The following is a 19,312-nucleotide window of genomic DNA, read 5'->3' on the forward strand; positions in this document are numbered from 1 at the left end:
AACTATGCTCTCATTTTGACTGTGACAAATACATTGCAGCTTATCCTGGATTACTTTAGAACTGTATGCTGTTTGCCTTTTATGCTCCCCTCACCACCCCCTGTATATTGCTTGCCTTTGATTTTGATTCTACAGGTGTCTGTAGAATGTAAGATAAACAACAACGGAGTCAGTTAGTATATTAATACAGTGATACAAATGTTTCCATTTCACTGATGGAAAGCATGATATAATATATCCACATGCAGCGCTGTGAATAAACTCTTAAGAAAGTATCTATTTCCATGATTGGCCACTGAAACAATGTAGCAAAGAATTTCCTCTCACTACTGGCAGTTAAAATGCATTCACCACGCGGGGAGGGGCGTGGGTGGTGAAATCTTTCAAAGGGACAAATCTTAAAGGGACAAACTGCCAAGGGCTTGCTGGGCAGTTAAAACACATTCACCACACGGGGAGAGGGGAAGGTGAAATCTTTCAAACCCTTAAAGAGACAAACTGCAACGGGCTTGTTGTGCGTATGTGGGGGGTGATCGCAGCTTGGATTTTAAATCCATTCACTGCAGGAAATGAAGATTTAAATCTTCCTGGGGCTGCTTTGTGGGTACTGAAATGGGGCATCATGGGATACAGTGTGGAGGCCAATTAATTCGAATTAAGTCCCATTGCATCCACACTCACACTAATGCAAATTAACTGATGCGCTTCAGGCGCTAATCCTCTTGCAGAGGTGGTTTTATTAATTGGATTTGAAAGGCTCCTTAATTCGAATTAACAATGCACAAGTGTAGACGCGGGACTAATTAATTCAAATTAAGGGACTTTAATTCGAATTAAGCCACCAGTGTAGACCAGGCCTACAATGCTCTCCCCACTGACAAAACTCCCTTGCTTTGGTGACAAAATAAAACCATCTCGATGAGAGGCATAGATATTTTTGCGGTAAAGCGTCTGTAGGAGAGTAAAGAGTTAAAAGCTGGATAAATGGTCAGGCCTAAGTCAAAGGGAATGGGGTCATGACACGGGCAAACCTTGTTTCTGTTAATTGGTATGAATTCTGGTTAGAGTCTATTATTTCTCTTCTTTTCCTCCCTTCCTGGCCATCCGCACAGGGGATGAGACTATCGCCACTCTTGCACTCTTTGGTGGGAAGAAAGCATTATCTCCTCCCCCCCCCCCCCCCCGCATGCCTTTACTTCAAAGAATGTTAGGTTAAAATTAATAGGTGTTGAGGTGATGTGCCTGCCCTCTGTATGGTAATCCTGTAAACAATAAACGGTGTGGGTATAATTGTATTCATTATGTAGTTGTTAATATTCATTTTATAGGTGTCAATGTAACCAAATAAGGGTCTACAGGGAGTTGTTGGAAATGTATACATTTACATACTGTTATGGATAAAAGAATTGTAAAGTAACCCCCTCATTGCTCACTCACGGCGTCGAGGTGGAATGAGCAGGCAATAAAGGGTTCCGTCTCCCCAATCCGCCCCCGGGACAACCTGTTTGGTTATTTCTAACAGCGTCAGTGCAGACGCTGTGTGCCATAACTGGGCTCCAGGAGCTATCCCATAATGGCCACCCTGACCGCTCTGCTCACTGTTTTGAACTCTGCTGCTCTCAGTGCTCTGCCCTGCAGTCCAGCTACACAGGCATGTGCCCCTCCCCTTTCAAAGCCCCAGGAAGTTTTGAAATTGCCCAGGCAGGTGGAGAGCTCACACAGCTACTGCCCAGCTGAGCAAGCCAGCTCCTGGCAGCAAATGGACTCCTGCCTGGACTGCAGGGGTGGGGGTGGATCGTTCTCCTGGGTCTGTGAGGAGACCTGGCTATGGGAGAACTCCGAGGGAACCAATCCTGCTCTCCTAGGGCAGGCATTCAGGTAGCATGGGCTGCTGCTGGGGGAAGGAGGTGGGGAGGGAAGACTCCTGATGTGCTGTGCAGAGCCAGGGAAGGAGGATGGGGCTGATGTCAGGGTGTCCCCCTCCCCCTCCTGGCGTACAGGTCTCCACTGAGCTGTGGTCGGACAGGGGAACCCACCAGCTGTCTGTGCACCAGCTTCTGCCTCAGGATTAGTTGCTTCTGGATGCAGTCTGAACTTAAAGAGACAGTGTGCGAACACACTCACGCGCTCCATCACACACTTCTGTGGGCTTCTTGTGTTAGTGTTCAGCAATGTCAGTTTGGCTGATAGGGCAGTTGAAAAGTGGCTGTCAATCTAGAAGATGCCCATGGAACAATGGGATTCAGATACCATCATCATGTTATGCTGTGTCTGCCCCATGAGGCATTGCAAAGCCTTCCCAAAGCACCCTGCATGCAGCTGCACAGTGGGATAGCTACCCACAGGGCACTGTTCCCTGTGTCAGTGCAACAGCTGGTAGTGTGAAAGCACTCCACTGACACAAGAAGCATAGTGAGGACATGCAACAACAGTTTAATTACAGCAGTGGCTGTATGCCAGCATAACCTGTGTCGACAAAACTCTAGTGTAAACCAGGCCTGAGTACCTTTCCCAGACCTGAAGCAGAGCTCTGAGGAGCTCAAAATCTCATCTCTTTCACCAACAGAAGTTGGTCCAACAAAAGGTATTACCTCACCTACCTTGTCTCTAATATCGCAGGACCAACACAAATACAACAACACTGCAAACAAAATAAGCTTATCATATGCTTAAAAAGATCTGGCCTGGCTCATCTTTGGGAGGGAAGGGGAAGCTGATGTTTGCATGTCAGTGTAAAAACAGAGGCAAACAAATCTGAGTATGAATACTTTCATTTGTGGCAAGTACAACTTCATATAGAACCACTTCATTTGACACCTGGTATCGTGACCGTATTTCTGTTGTTCACAGCGTATTCACTGAGAGTTTGTGCTTTATTACCCTTGGATGAGCTGATCATTTTAGCAACAACAATAAAAATCTTGAAAGAGTAGGAAGGGAAGAAAAACAGAAAAGGAGATTTAGCTGTTACATAAATATTAATGAATAACATAACCAGCCACAAGACAAAACAATAGCGTTAGAAGGTGACCTGTAAAATTCCATCAACTTTAGCATATGTGTCAAATGCCCTCCAACAGCTTGGCAAAGAGAGGTATTCAGCACATTGTTATATAGGAAAAAAAAAGCATGTGTCTGTTTCTCCTCCACTTCAGCCAATGTCATCCAGCCTCACTCGAATTGCCAATTCTTTACTGGAATGCCCCAGCAAGCATTGTACTGTCAATATCACGAAGGCTGGATTACTCAGGCTACTACTACAACAGACGTGGCAGAAAAATGCCCATTTTTATTGTACTACACAGTTTTGCAAAGATTTTTCAATATTTGATCCTTTTGGGGATAAAATATTAAAAACTTTTCAAGATAACATTAAAAATAAAAAGGCATTGACCTGACCCTCCACCCACAATGTATGCAAGCTCCATGCTCCAGCGGGGTGTGGTGGTCAATATGACATCACCAACATGGTGTCATGACGGAGCTGAAGCCAGCAACCCAAGAGGGTTTGAATGTCGCAGGACCTAAGGAAGAAATATGTGAGCTTTTAATTAACAGCGTGCTGAATGCCTCTCATAGCCTAGCTGCTAAGGGTATTCAGCACGTTGCTAAAGTTGATGGATTTTTGTCAGTTTCCTTTAAAAGTTACTAATCTTGCCATTTCCCCCAAATCTCAATAAGTCTCACACAAAAATTACATTAAAAGAGTATGAAGGTTGCAAATTCAAGCACTCAAAAGTTAGAAAATGCCAGAATCCCTGTCAAGCTAGTCTCATCCCTCCAGACTCTCCATCACAGGCTCCTCTCATGCAACCCACTCCCACCCTCAGGCTCCTTGTCCAGCCAGCCTGCCACAGTTCCCCCTCAGTCCCACATCTGATCTGTCTCTCCCCCCACCTTGGCTCCCAGTTGTGCCTCTGCCCATGTGTCCCATCCCCACTAGCTCCCAGTTTCAATCTCTGTTCCCACCCACTTCTTGTCCCAGTCTTTCCACTCAACCAGTCTCCATTCTCCCCAGAAGTTTTCCCCTTGTCAGATCTGTTTCCCCTGTTCTCTCACCTCCTTCCCCCAGCCCCACTGATTCCCAGGCCCAACCTGTTCACTCACTCATTGCTAGTCTCTTTGCCCACCCCAAATCTCAATCCCAGTTTTCACCCCTTCCCCCAAGCTTCTTGTCCCAGTCTACTCTTCCCCACAAGACCAATTCTTGATATCCTCTGCATTTGAATCAGGCAATTTCTCTCTCTTTACTGGGGTTCAGTAGAAGGTCACAGGAGAGAGGTTTTTTGAGCTCAGATGTCCAGAGCTGGTTCCAGCACAGTCTGCAGCATCCCATGGCTGCAATTGTAAGGAAAGTACCGCTGAGCACTCGGCTGGAGGAAATCTTTGAGGGAATTTAACTGCTAAAATCTAATAAGTGTCTATAGAACTTACATGAACTGTGATTTTTCTGTCCCAATTTTGGCAGATTTTCACAGGGATGGTAAAAAGAATGTGATTCAGTCAAATTTTAAGACCTGCTCCAGATATATCTATGGGGTTTTAGGGAGCCTTCTCTCTGTTAAATAAGAAGAAAATCCTACCTCTTGCTGATGGAAAGAAAGCCCCCTACAGCTACCTATTGGTAATAGCAAGCAGCTAGACTGCTCAAGACAAGCTGGTTGGTTGCAAATGTGTCACTATCAGGTAGGACTGGATGATTTATTAATTATTATTATTCAAAATGGTCTTTGGACAGAAAACTGAGTTTTGACTAAATTAAATTTTTCATGAAAAGTATCTGTTTTCCATAAAAAATGTTGACTTTGTCAAAAACCCAAAATCAACACCTAGAAAACCACAAACTTTTAGCTGAAAACTTAAAATTTTGATTTGGGAATGCTGCGTCTTATCGGAGCTGTAGTTTGGCTGCCTCATGTCCCCACTCTCCTTTCTAGGCCACCAACATCCCACAACCGTGTGGTGCATGTTCTTTTCTGCCCTGCCTAATGGTATCTGGAAGCAGGGGGGTGGCCAGGGAAGGGGGGGGAATTGGAAGGGGAGCAGCTAAGGGAGGAGTACTGAAGGTGCCTGTTCTGGTCTCTCTGTCACCCATGTCCTTTGGAGTTGGAGATGCTTGATTCAGTGCCTCAGAGCGGCCATTGGGGACCTCCAGTGCAAGCCCTCTCTTTCCTATAACAGCATAAGATCCTTTTTATTCAGAACCCAGATTACCTTTTCCCACCCCATGCCACTGTCACAGGGAGCCATCATAGAGCTCTCCCTCAGGTAGAGGCAGCAGGCTGTGGTGTTTCCTGAACACAGGAGGGAACACATTATTTTTAAAATACTGTTGTTTTTTTTAAAACACCCCCTCACCCTGTTATAATAAATACTCATATAGGGTTAAACCATCCCCTCACCATCACTATTTACAGTAATAGGGTACAACATTAAAAAACCTTACAAATTATTGATTAAGAAACATTTATTTAATAATTTGTTGTATTTTAATAACCAGGAAACTAGGAAAAAAGACCAAATACCTAGTGAAGCATAAAAATGAAAGAGCTACCTACATTTGGAAGAACCACCTTTCACATTCGGTGCATGGATGTGATTGGGAATTGTAGCTGCGGGTGCGAAGATGCTTGTAGACCTTGCTCCACTCCCTGTCTGTGTTAAAAAGCCATAGATAATTGAAATATATCAGAATCATAAAAACAGAAATATAAGTAAATATAGAAAACATCACTAATTCTTCTAAAACTATATATTTGACCATGTTTAACAATCTTCCTTTGTTTTCAGCTATATGTTTTTTTGAGACAGACAAATTCAATGGTGTAATTTCAACAACTTCAGTGATATACCAGGGTGAATATGGTTCAGTTGTATGTATGTACATACATACAGTAATTCAGGAAGAACAGCAGAATACTACTAGCAGTTTAAATAGAACAAACAGGGGACTGTGAATTAGGTAGCTATAATTCCATCACGGGGGTCTGGTGATAATAAAACAAGCCATAATGGCAAAGTTTGAGGGGTTTATGTAGTACTCAGAACTCCAAGATGGAACTGAAACATCAAAATACAAAACTTTGCCTGCTTTTTAATTTTATATAATACAGTGAGTTAGGGACCAAAAAAGCCCCAAACATTTCAAGTAAGAGGGGACAAAGAATTAGTTCTCAAAAAGATTGAGAAGCCACAATCTGAAATGAATCATCAACTCCTCTACAGGTGTTTCTTTTTATTTTTAAATGAAGTACAGTGCACACAAGAAGTGCTGAACAAAAGACAAAACAAAACAGAAGACCTATAGGACAGCACCAATTCTGATCTGGAGAGATCATTTTTAGAGGTGAAAGAGAAATAATTTAATTTCCATTCCCGCTCTTGGCTATTCTCCAAAGCTGCTATGGAGGATGCCAACGTGGGGTAATTTCTGTGATGTGAATGCCTATTCATTAAGAAATATGACTGAGAGCACTAGCTCCTTTCACACAAAGAATTATTGTACCTTGTCATTGAACAGACAGTACATGGCTAAAACCTGTGGTTTAACTGACCAAGGCCAGATTCAGAATACTGGCCCAAAAGTGGAAAGCTCATTCCATTACAGGTTCTTTGAGTTTTTCTGTCCTCCATCACAGGTCTATATTGAGAATCAGCACAATAACACCAGTTTAAAAGTGCCTTTTTCTTTCTTATTTTTTTGTGGGGAAAAGGATTGTTAAATGAAGTTCAAATATTATCAATGTAAAATGTATACCAAAAGAAGCCGACAGTGCAACAAATCTATAGTTTTGTTATAGGAGAAAGGTACGGGATGAAGCTAATTTATCAGTTATGATGTTAAAATGTACAATAGTACAGGGAAGAGGGTTTATACTTGTACAAATGTTCCCTGTCATCATTGTAGTTTTCCTTGAGGTTAAAAGTCAGAACAAGTATGAAGCACATGGAGTTATTAGGAGTTACAGCCAGCTTTCACTTTCTTGGGCAACTGAGGTAATCAATTTAAAACCAAAGCAAGTTCAGGGCTTACTAATAATAAACTTCACTCCAATTAAAACTTACTACAATTTCCAAAACCATTGCTCTAGAGAAAAGTGGGTCTTTATCATATCAGTTACACAAACTCATTAGAGCTGTAGACTTGACATCTTTGTAATATTACAGTGAATCCCATTATCTGTTATGTACTATTATGACTAAGAGAATAATATGGAAAAACCCTCACAATTCTTAGTGTTTCCTCACTTCAGAGTCTGCAGAATTCAACAGAATACAATATCCTTTTAGAAGAGCTCAGTTTTGTGATCACTTTGCATTTTTGGATAGGAAGTCTCCATTAAAAAACAAAATTAAACTTTAAAATTAATGCTTCATTACACTGAATGGAGCAAGTTTTATGTTTATATATGCACTTATAGTCACTCCTATAACCATAAAATCTGAACCCTCAAAGTATTTTAAAATGGAAATAACTATAGCAATCTTCCTTTCTCTCCACTTCTTCCTTTCCACCCTGTAAGAGAAATAACTTCATAAGATTACAGACATCTTGCTTATTTACACTTGTGTATGAAAAAGTGGAGATGCTGTGCATTTGTGTGAAGAAACTATCAAGAGAAAGTTGAAGTAGTAAGTTTTGAATTTGGTTCTGAAAGTAACAAGATTCAGTGGTCATTTTTATTTCTTGCAAGAGTCTTACAGACTAGATCCAGTTCCTGTGAAAGCTCTGTCTCCTGCCACTTAAACAGGTACATGCAATCTCAAACAGGACCACAATAGACAAAACTAGGAGCACCTCACATGGACCTGTAAGACATAATCTGAGGGCAATAAATCCTTCGTTATCCAACATCTTATCCCAGGCAAGTTGTTCACAGGAACCTGTTTTACATGTATCACGATACTCACTTCATTCCCCAATGGATATTCTATTCACTACATTTACAAGCTATTACAATGACTACCTGACTACAGCTTTAGACTCCATAGCACCTTCTTCAACCACCACCCACACATATAGCTTCGGTTTGCAGACTAACTGCAACAGGAAAAGTGGGAAGGAAGAAACTTAAGTGGCAGAAAACATAGCCAGACATAGACTGACATGGACACTAAGAATTTTACATGATATGTAATGATTTGATATAATATTTGAAGTCAGAGATGGCAAAGTTGTCTATTGGATTGAGAACCGGGACTGGAAGCTAGGAATTCTGTCATTCTGGACAAGACACTTGGTCTTTGTCAGTTTCCCTATTTAGAAAATGTAGGCAATAGCTACATCATAGTTAAGCAAACATTAGTTAGTTTGCAATGGTAATGTAATGGTTTAAAGATGAAGATAGCAGTGTGTTATTATTAAACGAGACACAGAGTAAATCCACATAAAATTACTTTTCCAATTACATGTGACCTGACTTTCAAGTCCTAATGGCCTAGAAGTCCAACTTTTTTTTTTTTTTTTTTTTTAAACACAAATATTTAGAATCCACAAATTATGGTATAAAATGCACTACAAATTCTGTAGAACACAGTAACATTTTCATAAAAGGTACATTTGCAAAATCTTATTCAACACACTCAGATTTTTATTGCCTCTGCCAGTAATACTAAGATTATTTATTATAGCTCATCACAGATGGTATCCTACTACATACTGAAACTCTAAGTATATCTTTATAATTCCCAATATACATTATGCTCACAGATGGGTTTACGAGTGTGAGACTATGAGAAAAATAAATTGTTGAGACTTACCAATAAAATCACAGTGCAGACATTAAATAAGTCATCATAATGACAAGAGAAATGCAGATTTCTTACTTGCTCAGTTTCACAAAGAGATGAATACTTTGTGCATTGAAAGAGATTACATTTTCCATGATGACTGTTCCTGTGTATTTTCCATGCACTTTGTGACATAAAAACTCTCTTGCAAGTCAGACACTGATAGGTCTCTTTTACAAGCTTGTGTGTTTTTAAATTATTTTCCATTAAGTTCCATTCAGTCATGCAGCAATTGCAATAAACACATTTGAAGCCCTTGTCCCCATCATGACATTTAACATGGATTTTATAAGCACCTTTTGACTTGAGTTCTTGGTTGCATATGGTGCAGTGTTGTATTCTTTCAGCACTTGTTTTTAAGGTGCAAATACCTTTCAAAGGCTGAGCTAAGCCACTGTTTACAGGTCTGGCCGCCTTCTGGCTTTTACTATTTTCTTGTTTCACTTCAACATTAGTGGTTTTCACTTCTACCTCTAAGGTCTGAGTTTAATGCTAGAAATGTGACACAGGCCAAGAGACATGAGATGTTCAGACTGGGATTCCTCCTCATCTTTGCTTTTTTTAGATTCACTGGGGTCTGTGGAATATGGTAGGGGATTAGGCACCACAGAGCAGTGCTCCTCAAGCTGAAACTGACCTGCTTCTTCTTCAAACAGTGTTTTTACCTCACAAGAGTGAGAAAGACTAGGATTATCACTGTGACTCCCCAGGTTCACATCACAGCATTCAGGACCTATGCTATGAAGCATCTGGTACATGAGTAACAAAATGACATTTTTGTAAGGTTTTCTTTGTTTTCTTGGCTGATTTCATCTGAGCCCATTTCAAGGCACTCAGACATATGGCAAATTTTACCCTGTTTGTGAACGTTAGTCATGTGAGTTCTGATTTTATTCTTCATACTGCTTGTGAACTGGTAAAGTTTGCACCTGTACACTTCAATCAAAAACATTTCCACCAGGCTGGCAATTTGGGCTTCAATGCCTTCTATTGCAGAGGCATATAATCGGGATGTTGTGATCTCCTCAGGTAAATGTAGGTTTGTGGAAGGAATGTATTGGTATTTATATTTTAATTCATTCATCTTCAGAAAGTGCAAAGACACAAGTCTACAAGAGAAACATAAATAAAGCAGTTAAAATCCGTTCTGTAGTCTGCAGAAGATGATAATTTATCCCAAATCTTCAGTAATACCAAGCAAGCTATACATAAAGTGCCTAATTACATTTTCCCAAGTACAGATTGATGCATACTATGCTGCAGTATATCCAAATATCAGCTATTACATGTAACTTCTGAGAAAAGGCAACAATAATAAGAGGACCTCTGGTCAGATTCTGATCTAAATTACATCAGTCTATCTAAAGTTAAAGGGTGAAACCATAACCTCTTGGAAGACAACAAAAGTTTTGCTCGTAAAAAATTTAAACCTAAATGCCTTGCACAAAAGCAGCTCATTCTTTACTGCAGTAAATTACTAACATTAGAGATGAAACTTTTATTTTGTAACTTCAAAATTGAGATTTTAGAAAACTATTTGTTAAAAAATCCCAAATCTTTTGCTACTCTCTCTACTGGATTTTTGTTATGAACTCATTTTGGGACTCACATAACATTTATGAATCCTATGGCAAAAGCTTTCCCGTAGAAAAAAAATGCAACATTAAGGTACAAACATATCAGCATTACATTCGTTTACAAATCTACAGAGTTAACATATATATACAGCACCCACTAGTGACAAAGGGCTGAGCCTCTTTATGCAAATCTATACGGTCTGTTTCTCCCCGATTCTTTTAAAATAACATAATCCAGAATGCACCACAGCACTGCTGCGGGAAGCTCCACATCTGATCGTTTGTTGTACACCCCTCTGCATATATCCCCCTCCACCCGCCGGTGCAGGATTGCGCTATATTTTGTTCTCCGGTGCTGTGAATTCCCCGTTGCACAGGGGTTAGCGAAGAACGAGCTGGCCGTACATGTTGCAATGATCCAACAGCAAGACCAGAGAGGGAGGTAATAGCAACAGGGGCTGGTGCCAGAGGAAAACAACGAGTGGCGGGGCCCCTTTTGCGCCTGTGTCATGCTAAGCCCAGCCAGCGGCAGCTCTATCCTCCTCGCTGCGGCTTCCCAACGCCTTTGCCAAGGGCACACGGTCACCTCTCATCACCATCATCTACCACGATGACAACGGCTGCGCCTCAGCCAGCCTCCCCTGTCCACTCTCCCGGCTGCAGTAGCGGCCGCTTGTTGCGCTTGGAGGGAGGGAGGCAGGGAGGGACCTTCTGCTGCATGGCATGCCTCTCGCGCAGCTTGCTGCTGCCCAGGTCGCCAGATGGCAGCGCGCGCGGCGCAAGAGGAAGGTTCCATTCAGCTCTACAGGGGTCACGAGGCTGCAAAGCTTGAATGCTAGAGTTAGTCTCGCCTCACCCCGTTTCCGGTTCCGAGCCTGCGCGACTCAGCCTCGCCCCTCCGTGAGCTTTCCTGCTTCCGGCCCAGAGCCCAGGGCGCGCGCGCTCAGCTCGCAACACCAGGCGGGTACCTCGCTCTAAGGGACCGTGCGCAAAGTGACGCGCACAACATCGGCGCGCGAAAACCCGCGGACTCATTTGAAACACCAAACCTCGAAGATTTAAACACCGAGGGATAGCTGCTCACGCGCCTCCTTCCCATGTCCCCACCAGCCATGCAGCGCATGCAGGGCTCCTGGGCCCCAGCCCCACTCACTCCGCCAGTGACTCCTTGGGTGAACTTGACCAGTCACTTAAACCCTCCGTGCTTCAGTTTCTTCATCTTTATCATCAAACACGTGGTTGTTAATGGCTGCTGAGCTGCACATGAGCTCTTTGGAGCAGGTATTGCGAAGCATGGTATTATCGCCTCGGACTCTGTACAGGGCCTAGCCCAGTTCTTGGTCAGTCCTTCAAAACAGCATCCTGGAAGTGTAGAAATGTAGGACCGGAAGGGAGCTCACTAGGTCATCTAGTCCAGTCCCCTGCACTGGGGCAGGGCTACAATAACTAAAACGATAAAGATAGGTAATAGTAGTGAAGTACTAAGCACTAGTATTGTCAACACCTGAGACTATCACAACTGAAACTATTTTAAAAATCTTGTTTAATTTTCTGTGTTTCTGGTATTTCCTTACTGCACGTCTTCCTTCCCCTTTTTAAAATGAAGAGACACCATTTTTGTTTTCAGGCCTACAAAATTCTCACTTTCCCATCTCCAGGGATTTAAAAAAAAACCCACACATCAGCAAAATATAATTCCCACCCCCAAATATTATCACCATTGGAAAGGGGGGTAAGTAGATTTTGTACTTGGACTGCTAAATGTTCACGGCAATCTCGCAAGACTTCCTACACAGTTTCACTGCCAATGCTTTGAGTATTTGGGTTGCAGACGCTCATCTACGCCCACTCTGACATTAAAACAACAAACAGCCCAGTCTTATTTACAAACTATGACGTTTCACAAAACATTCAACAACAGCCACAATGTCTGCACTTTGGGCCTAGGCTCCCAGGCAGTTTCTCTTTTACTTACATTAATCCCATGCAACTTCACGCAGTCTGTGTAATTTTTGGGTATACCAGGGTTTTCTTTCCCCCCCCCCCCCAGTCTTTGTACCCCATCCCCATTTCTTATTTGATGGGGCATCTGGTGGCCACAGATTCCTAAGAGGTCTTGAACACCTGCCCCCCCACGCCTTTGTTCTATAATCTCCCCAGGTTTCCTGTCCCTCCCCATCGTCCACCTCTCAAACACTTGGTGCCCACGCAGCAGCTAGTGTCGTTCTCCCCGCCAGAGCACTTTGGAGCATGGTTGGGACGGGGACACTCCCCCCAGCCACTTGTTCTGTGCTTGCGCTGGGCATGGAGCTGGCCCTTTACAGACGCTCCCTAGAAAAAGATCCACCGGAAGTGACTTGCTCCCTCTCTGGAGGGTGAGGTTCGCTTCCGGTGGTCGCCGAGCTGGTGCGTTTCCTCGCCTCGACCCTTGGTGCCTCTTTGCGCATGCGTTGCGGCCCCGGCCCCTCCCCCCCCAGTCTCTCGCTAGCAGCGGCGAAGGAAGGAGTTTGGAAGTTCAAAATGGCTGCCGCGGTGGAGCCTGAGCTGCGGGAGCCCGAGTAAGAGACACAGCGGCCGCTTTGGGGAGGCGGCTCCGGGGTGCGGGTGGCGGGGAAGCGGGAGGGAGAAGCAATGGGGCGCCTGTGCGGGGAAGAGGCTGTAACGGTCACGAAGGCTCCTTTGCCGGAGGAGCTGTGAGGGCCTCGGCTGGGCCTGACGCGTGTGACACCCAGCGCGAGCCGGGGCAGCGGGACTGACCGTTCCCCTGCCCCCCCCAGCGAGCACGACCCAGGCCTGGAGGGGCGGGGCCGTGCGCGCGTTTGGCGTTGGGCGCGAGTCTCGGGCTCCCCTCGTGCTCCTCCCTTCCCGCCTCGGGCGCCCCTGGGTGGCTGCTGCGGTGGGGAGGGGGAGGGGGAAGATGACCAGATGTTCCGGTGTTATAGGGGCAGCCTTGATATTGGGGTTGGGGGAAGGGTTGTCTTATACAGGTGCTTATTAACCCTCCCCCCATCCCCATTTTTCACACTTACTATCTGGTCACCCATGGGGTGTTGCTAACCCCCACCCACCCTGGAGCTGCTGGAGCGGGGCCCTTCTCTTCTAGTGGAACGGGGGCCAGCTCTGCCCGGGAGTGGGCATCCATTCAGCAGCACTCGCAACTGCCGTTGGGGAATGCAGGCCATGTAGCACTCTGGGGTGAGGGGGCCAGGGACAGGCTTGTTTTGTGCGCAGTGCTGTGGACGATAGAGTCACGGTGCAAAGTGCTTTGCAAGAGAGCAACGATCTCTCAAACTTTGTGCTTCATTAGAGACTTTCCACTAGAGTTCAAAGTGGCTGTCGGAGCTCCAGGTCCAGGTGGCTGAGACTTTTGTAAGGGGCTGGCTGGGCCTCACCATACATTTTGTGGAATCTCCAGTGCCCGTTGCACAGGAGTCAACTGCCTTGAGAGCACATTCACAGGCAATCAATTAACTAGACTTAAAAATAAACCAAAAAACCCCAGAACTCCTCCCATGTATACATAGGGCTAACACTGGGAACTTATATTAGCATAGGTTTGTGTCTCAGTGATATGAAAAATCTGCACCATTAAGAGATGTGGTTATGCCAACCTAACCTCTGGTGTAGACAGCACTAGAATTCTGTTGACCTATCGCTTCACAGGGAGATGTTTTGCCTATGCTGACAGGAGATCCCCTCCCATTGGTGTAGTAGGTAGAACTTGCATTAAAATACTACAGCAGCGCAGGTGCAGCTATGGTGCTGTTGTTGTTTAACGTCTGGACTACTCTAAAAAGTTAGGTCAACATAGCAACGGCAGTTAGGGTTGTGAAAAATCCACACCCCTGAGCGGTGTATTTAAGCTGATCAATACCCCCCCTCCCCCCCAGTGTGGACAGCATGAGGTCGATGGAAGAATTCTTCTGTTGACCAAGCTATCGCTTCTTGTGAAAGTGAATTAGTTGTGCTGATGGGAGAACCTCTCCCGTTGGTATAGGTCAGGGCTCGATAAACCCTGGGCTCCAGGTCGCCATGGCGCCTAGACATTTAAGTTTGGCGCCTAGTTTTTTTCCGGTGGGAGCACCTGCCGAGGTCGGGTTAGGGTGCCCCGGCGCTGGGCCCACGTTGTGGGAGAGGAGTGGGGCCGGGAGGGGAGAGCGGCTGCCGCTGTCCGGACAGGGTGCCCCGCCACTGGGCCCGCGTTGTCTGGCTCCTTAATTTTTGGGCTGGCTCCCAGCTCCAAAGCAAATTTGCCGAGCCCTGGTATAAGTGGTGTCTACGCTGGAGTGCTAGAGTGGTGCAGCAGCAGTACTTCTAGGATTTGTCTATACTTGTGCTTATGCCAGCAAAACTTTTGTTGCCCAGAGGTGTGGAAAAAAACACCCCACTGAGTGACATAAGTTTGGCCGGCATAAGTGCTAGTGTAGCTGCATTTTGGTTAGTGCATTACCCTGACATGCAAGAGAGCTGAATTCTGTTCTCTTGCTTCATTAGATTTATCAGGGGCAGGGTGCACTGGAGAGGCAATAGAATCAGGCTGTGCTGAGAAGTTGTCATGTTCCTTTGAAGCAATCAGAATAGCAAAATAAAGAGCAGGGTTGATAGGCCCCTAAATCCCATTCAGCCTTCTAAGACAGAGAAGACAGCATAGGAGGGCACAAGAGGATTTTTGGGAGCAGGTGCTCAGGTTGGGAGAACACAGGAGTGTTTGGTTGGTGGGGAGAGCATGTGAGAGGTCAGGTTGAGAGTTCTCTTTGCTTGGTGTTATTCCTCCCAAGTTTCCAGTTTCCATCCTTTCGCATTCTATGACTCCTCCAACTGCTATTCTATTTTCTTCTACTTCGCTGGGAACCAAGAGTCCATGTGCTTTGGAGGTAGAACCTGTCCAACCTTCTGCTGACCTAAATTGTGTACTGGAGTACTAGTCTTTTTCCGTGTCAGATTGAGAAAGATCAATGAGGGATGAGGGCTCACAGTCCTAAACTAAGAGATTGACAAACGGTACAAATGTGAATTTGTATAAGGTTGCTGGGGTAGAGTGGAGACAGACACCAACAGAAAATTGTTGGGAATAGAACATACATTTGTAGCTAAAATTTATAAGGCTATGTCTATACTATGGTTTAGGCCAACAAAACTTATGTCCCCTAAGGGTGTGAATATTCCACCCCCAGAGCGACATAAATTACACCAAAATAAGTGCTTGTGTGCACAGTGTTATGTCAGTGGGAGAACTTCTCCTGCCAACATAGCTTATGCTGCTCATGGAGGTGGTTTTTTAATGCCGACGGGGTGTCTTCACCACATGTGCTGCAGTGGCTGTATATATAGACATGGCCGTAAATTCCTGTGGATTGTGCATTAGAATTAATGGAAAGTCTAACCACACTGGATATACCTGAGTCTGTTAGTTGGGCGGTTTCTGTTATGTGATTAGTGCTGACCTTTAATTCTCATTCACTATTGAGATGAATGTACTTCTTAAAGTTTGATTCACTGACTATTGAAGTCAATGGAAGGGCTTCCATTGATTTGAATAGTCTCTGAATTAGGCCCGAAGAGCTATTGTGCCACTCTCTGCAGACTTGGACAGAAGCTATGTAGGGAGTAAATGTTGCTTTATTTCAGTGAAGCATATCTGCATTAGGGTTTGCTCTGGTGTAACGATTTAGTGAAGTTACAATGTGCATTTGTGAAAACATTCCTGATATAGACAGATCTCTGGTAGTCAAAAGGGCTAGAAAATTATAAACAAAAGCTTATTTTTAGAGAGCATTTTGTGCATACCAAAATTATAGGGAAGATCTGCTTGCATAGAAATTTGCATGCATGGAAAGATTAAAAGAACAAAATATGTGTAGTTTGAGTAATTGGTGATGGAGGAGGAGGGGGAAAAGGACAGGTATGCAATAACTGTGACAAATACATAAAGTGAATATGCACCAAGGAGTGGGAGGAAATGTTTATGGTAATACAGAGAACTGCAATGAAGAGTAACAATGAAAATAAACAAAGGAACTCTTAAAATGAATATCAGGAAAATCTTTCTCATAGTGAAATCTATTAGTCTGGAGTAATCTTCCAAAGGAATTAATGGAAAGTGCACTGTTCATTTAAAAATGAACTGGAAAAGAAGATTCTGAAATAACCACTCTCTCTCAATGAGAGTTGAAAGTTTCTACTGATGTATGTGGATACTTATGTCATAATCATCTGCATATTTTGTTAAACCTTGTTTTAGAAAAGGTTTCTAGCCTTTATGGTTCCAAATGTGAACTATGTGAAATGAAGTATCAGTCTTCCCAAGTCGGAAAATTAAATAATTGGCTGATTCAGTTTACATACTCTAATATGCAAAGAAACACTTCTGAGAATTTAATGCATGCAACAGTCAAATTTATAGCAGACTTATAAATCAGGAGTGCATAAAAGAAAATAGCACTCAGACCAGAATTTACAGTAGAGCGAAGAGAACAGATATACTTTCCTTTCAGACCAGTTCTTGTATTACTTTTGTATGTAAAGTAGTGAAAGCTTATTACATATCACAACATGAAAAATAAAGTCAATCACAGAGTGATGCATGTGCAGCTGATAGACTGGTACCTCATCTCATTGTCCAAACAAAAAATATTTATTCAGAGCAACGTGAATTGCTATAGTTGATTTTATTGTATTGTGTTGCTTTTTAATAAGGTTATTAAGTGTCATTAAAATATTAAGAAACAACTATACTCACCATTTTACAAGAAGAAAATCTTATGATTACATAGTCTCCTTAAGAATTCATTTGTGATATTTGTATACTCATTATTTATCATGCTATATAGTTCTCGCTTCTTCTCTGTACCTCTTGAACAGCAATGTCTGATTTGGATTGCAACCTCTTTTATTTAATTTGTTGAAATGTTGTCACTAGGAATTTTAAGAAGTTATGAACTAGATATTTTTTCTCTTTTGGTATCCATTGAGGCAGATGCAGCGTAAAATTTGTTTCTGTTGTTATGATGGGTTCCTCTACTTCCTCAGGCATAATTTGCTGCTGTCACAAATTATGACAAGCATGTGGAAGAAGCTGATAAGAAATAGAGAGCTGCTTGTTTACATACAAATACCTTGATAATCAGTTGTAATGGGAAAGAATAGAGTAAAATGTGATTGAGGTGTGGCTATAGTTAGATGATGACATATATAAGTAACATGTTTTTAACTCAGCTGATCTGCTGACTTGTAGCTATATTGGCTGTTTAGTTCTGAAAGTAATTACTGTTTACTGATGGAAATTGTTACTGCTTTATCATTTTTCTTCTGTTAGAATTAAAGAACTAATACAGCTATTGGAAAGTGATCTGGACTCGCACATATTAAAAGAATTGTTAACTAAGTTTAGCTCTTGGTATGGGGAAGAGTAGTGGGATTTATACCAGGGCTATCTTTGGACCCTATTTGATGGCTCCATCTTTTATATCCTGTGGTTATTAGGTGTCTTATAAATTTGGAGCTCCATTCCCCTCTAGATGCAGAAATATAGAAGGTGCTTTGTGTGTCTTCAGAAGCCTCTGGTCTGCTGAAATGAGTGGTGTTATAGAGAGACTTCTGCTATTCTACACTTCTCCCAGCCTTTACTTTTTGGATTTTCCTCCCCAGTGAATAACTCTAGGGTTTACCTCTGCTGCTGTCCACAGGATTCTGAATACCAGCCATGAAACAGAGCAGTTTTAATTTCACTCTACCTTCACTTGGCAAAACTAATAGCAGCAGCTGAGGCACTGGAGCAGTCTGTCTTCAAACTCGGGAGGATGACACTGCATTGGTTTGCACTCAATTCATATTTATGTCTTGTCTAAACTTTTTAAGTTTTAAGTGTTGGCTAACACATTTTAAAATCATAGTGTAGTCAGGGCAAGGTGTCTGATCCCTAAGTCAACCACCTCCACGGCAATGTGTTTAAGATGGAATTTGGCTTGTCTACATTAGAATTTTAAATGTGTTAGCTAACAGGTTTTTTTAAACACCTTTTATCATCATCTAGACAAGGCCTTGGTGGAAGGTTATCTTTGCCAGTCATAAGGTCTAGAAACTTCTTTTTAAATAAAAGTTTAGGTTCTGCTGAATGTGATAATATAGGTTCCTTCCCTTGCTTGGGTAAGTGAGCGTGTGGATTTTTAAGCTCTGCTTTTATTTATTGCAGTCTAAAATATACCACTACGTAAGTCTAATATGCAGTTAAAAAGTGCTACAGGATAGCAGTGCTAGCTTCGGTATGTTTAAATACCTTGGCTAGAAAATAGTTAGGATATATATTGCTTCAGAATGATTTACTGGTGGCAAATATTAGTCTTATTTATTGCTGGGTCATTTATTTTATTTTATTTTATGCAAAATTAATAAATTTCGTAATTAATGCAGTGTTACATTTGCACAGTTAAAGGCAGGAAATGTAAATCTTAAGTTACTAAATAATAATTTAAACTTTCACAATGTGCATAATATAGCTTCCTGGTTAAATGAGTTATCCTACTGTATATGTAGTAAAACATATACAATGTAAATAATACATGCAATACAGCAGCCTTACTGTTTTTTTAATCTTTAACAATGTAACCTTAATGTTGCATTAGTGATTGTTGGGGGAATAAGGTTGCAATTAATAAATAATATATAAAAACTATGAACCGATTTCAGCTTTTAAAGAAAATAAAATGGGGCGTGGGGATGGTCTTCGAAAGTTTTCAGACTCAGGATGTACAGAGTCTAAAGTTGAATGAGATTATATATGGAGCTGGTTGGAAAGCTATAAGAACTGTAGCTGTATCATGATATAATGTGTAGTAATGTTCAAAAATCGCCATGTTAACACGGTTGTAAAAGACTGAAGCAATGTTGACAGGATAGTTGGTGGCAGTTGTTAGAAGGTTCAAGTTTAGAAGTTTCGTGACATGATC

General features: G+C 42.6%; 1 protein-coding gene and 1 pseudogene across 2 annotated transcripts in view; one reads left to right on the top strand and one right to left on the bottom strand.

Annotated features, from left to right (window-relative positions):
• The window catches only part of LOC137162686 (oocyte zinc finger protein XlCOF6-like), a 40,537-nt pseudogene extending 27,901 nt beyond the window's left edge, over window positions 1-12,636 (bottom strand).
• Window positions 12,637-12,829: 193 nt separating this feature from the next.
• PRP4K (pre-mRNA processing factor kinase PRP4K) overlaps window positions 12,830-19,312 on the top strand; it is a 44,357-nt gene continuing 37,874 nt past the window's right edge. For both annotated transcript variants that reach the window (XR_010922470.1, XM_067562617.1), the window contains exon 1: window positions 12,830-12,925. Coding sequence is in view for 1 of the 2 variants with exons in the window: in XM_067562617.1 (XP_067418718.1) it covers window positions 12,888-12,925 (38 nt within the window). In the remaining variant the exon portion in view is untranslated. The remainder of the gene's footprint in view (window positions 12,926-19,312) is intronic.

Source organism: Emydura macquarii, unplaced genomic scaffold (genome assembly GCF_026122565.2).
Source record: "Emydura macquarii macquarii isolate MOO-44397 ecotype Brisbane River unplaced genomic scaffold, CSIRO-AGI_Emac_v2 contig_2452, whole genome shotgun sequence".
Lineage (NCBI taxonomy): Eukaryota > Metazoa > Chordata > Testudines > Chelidae > Emydura > Emydura macquarii.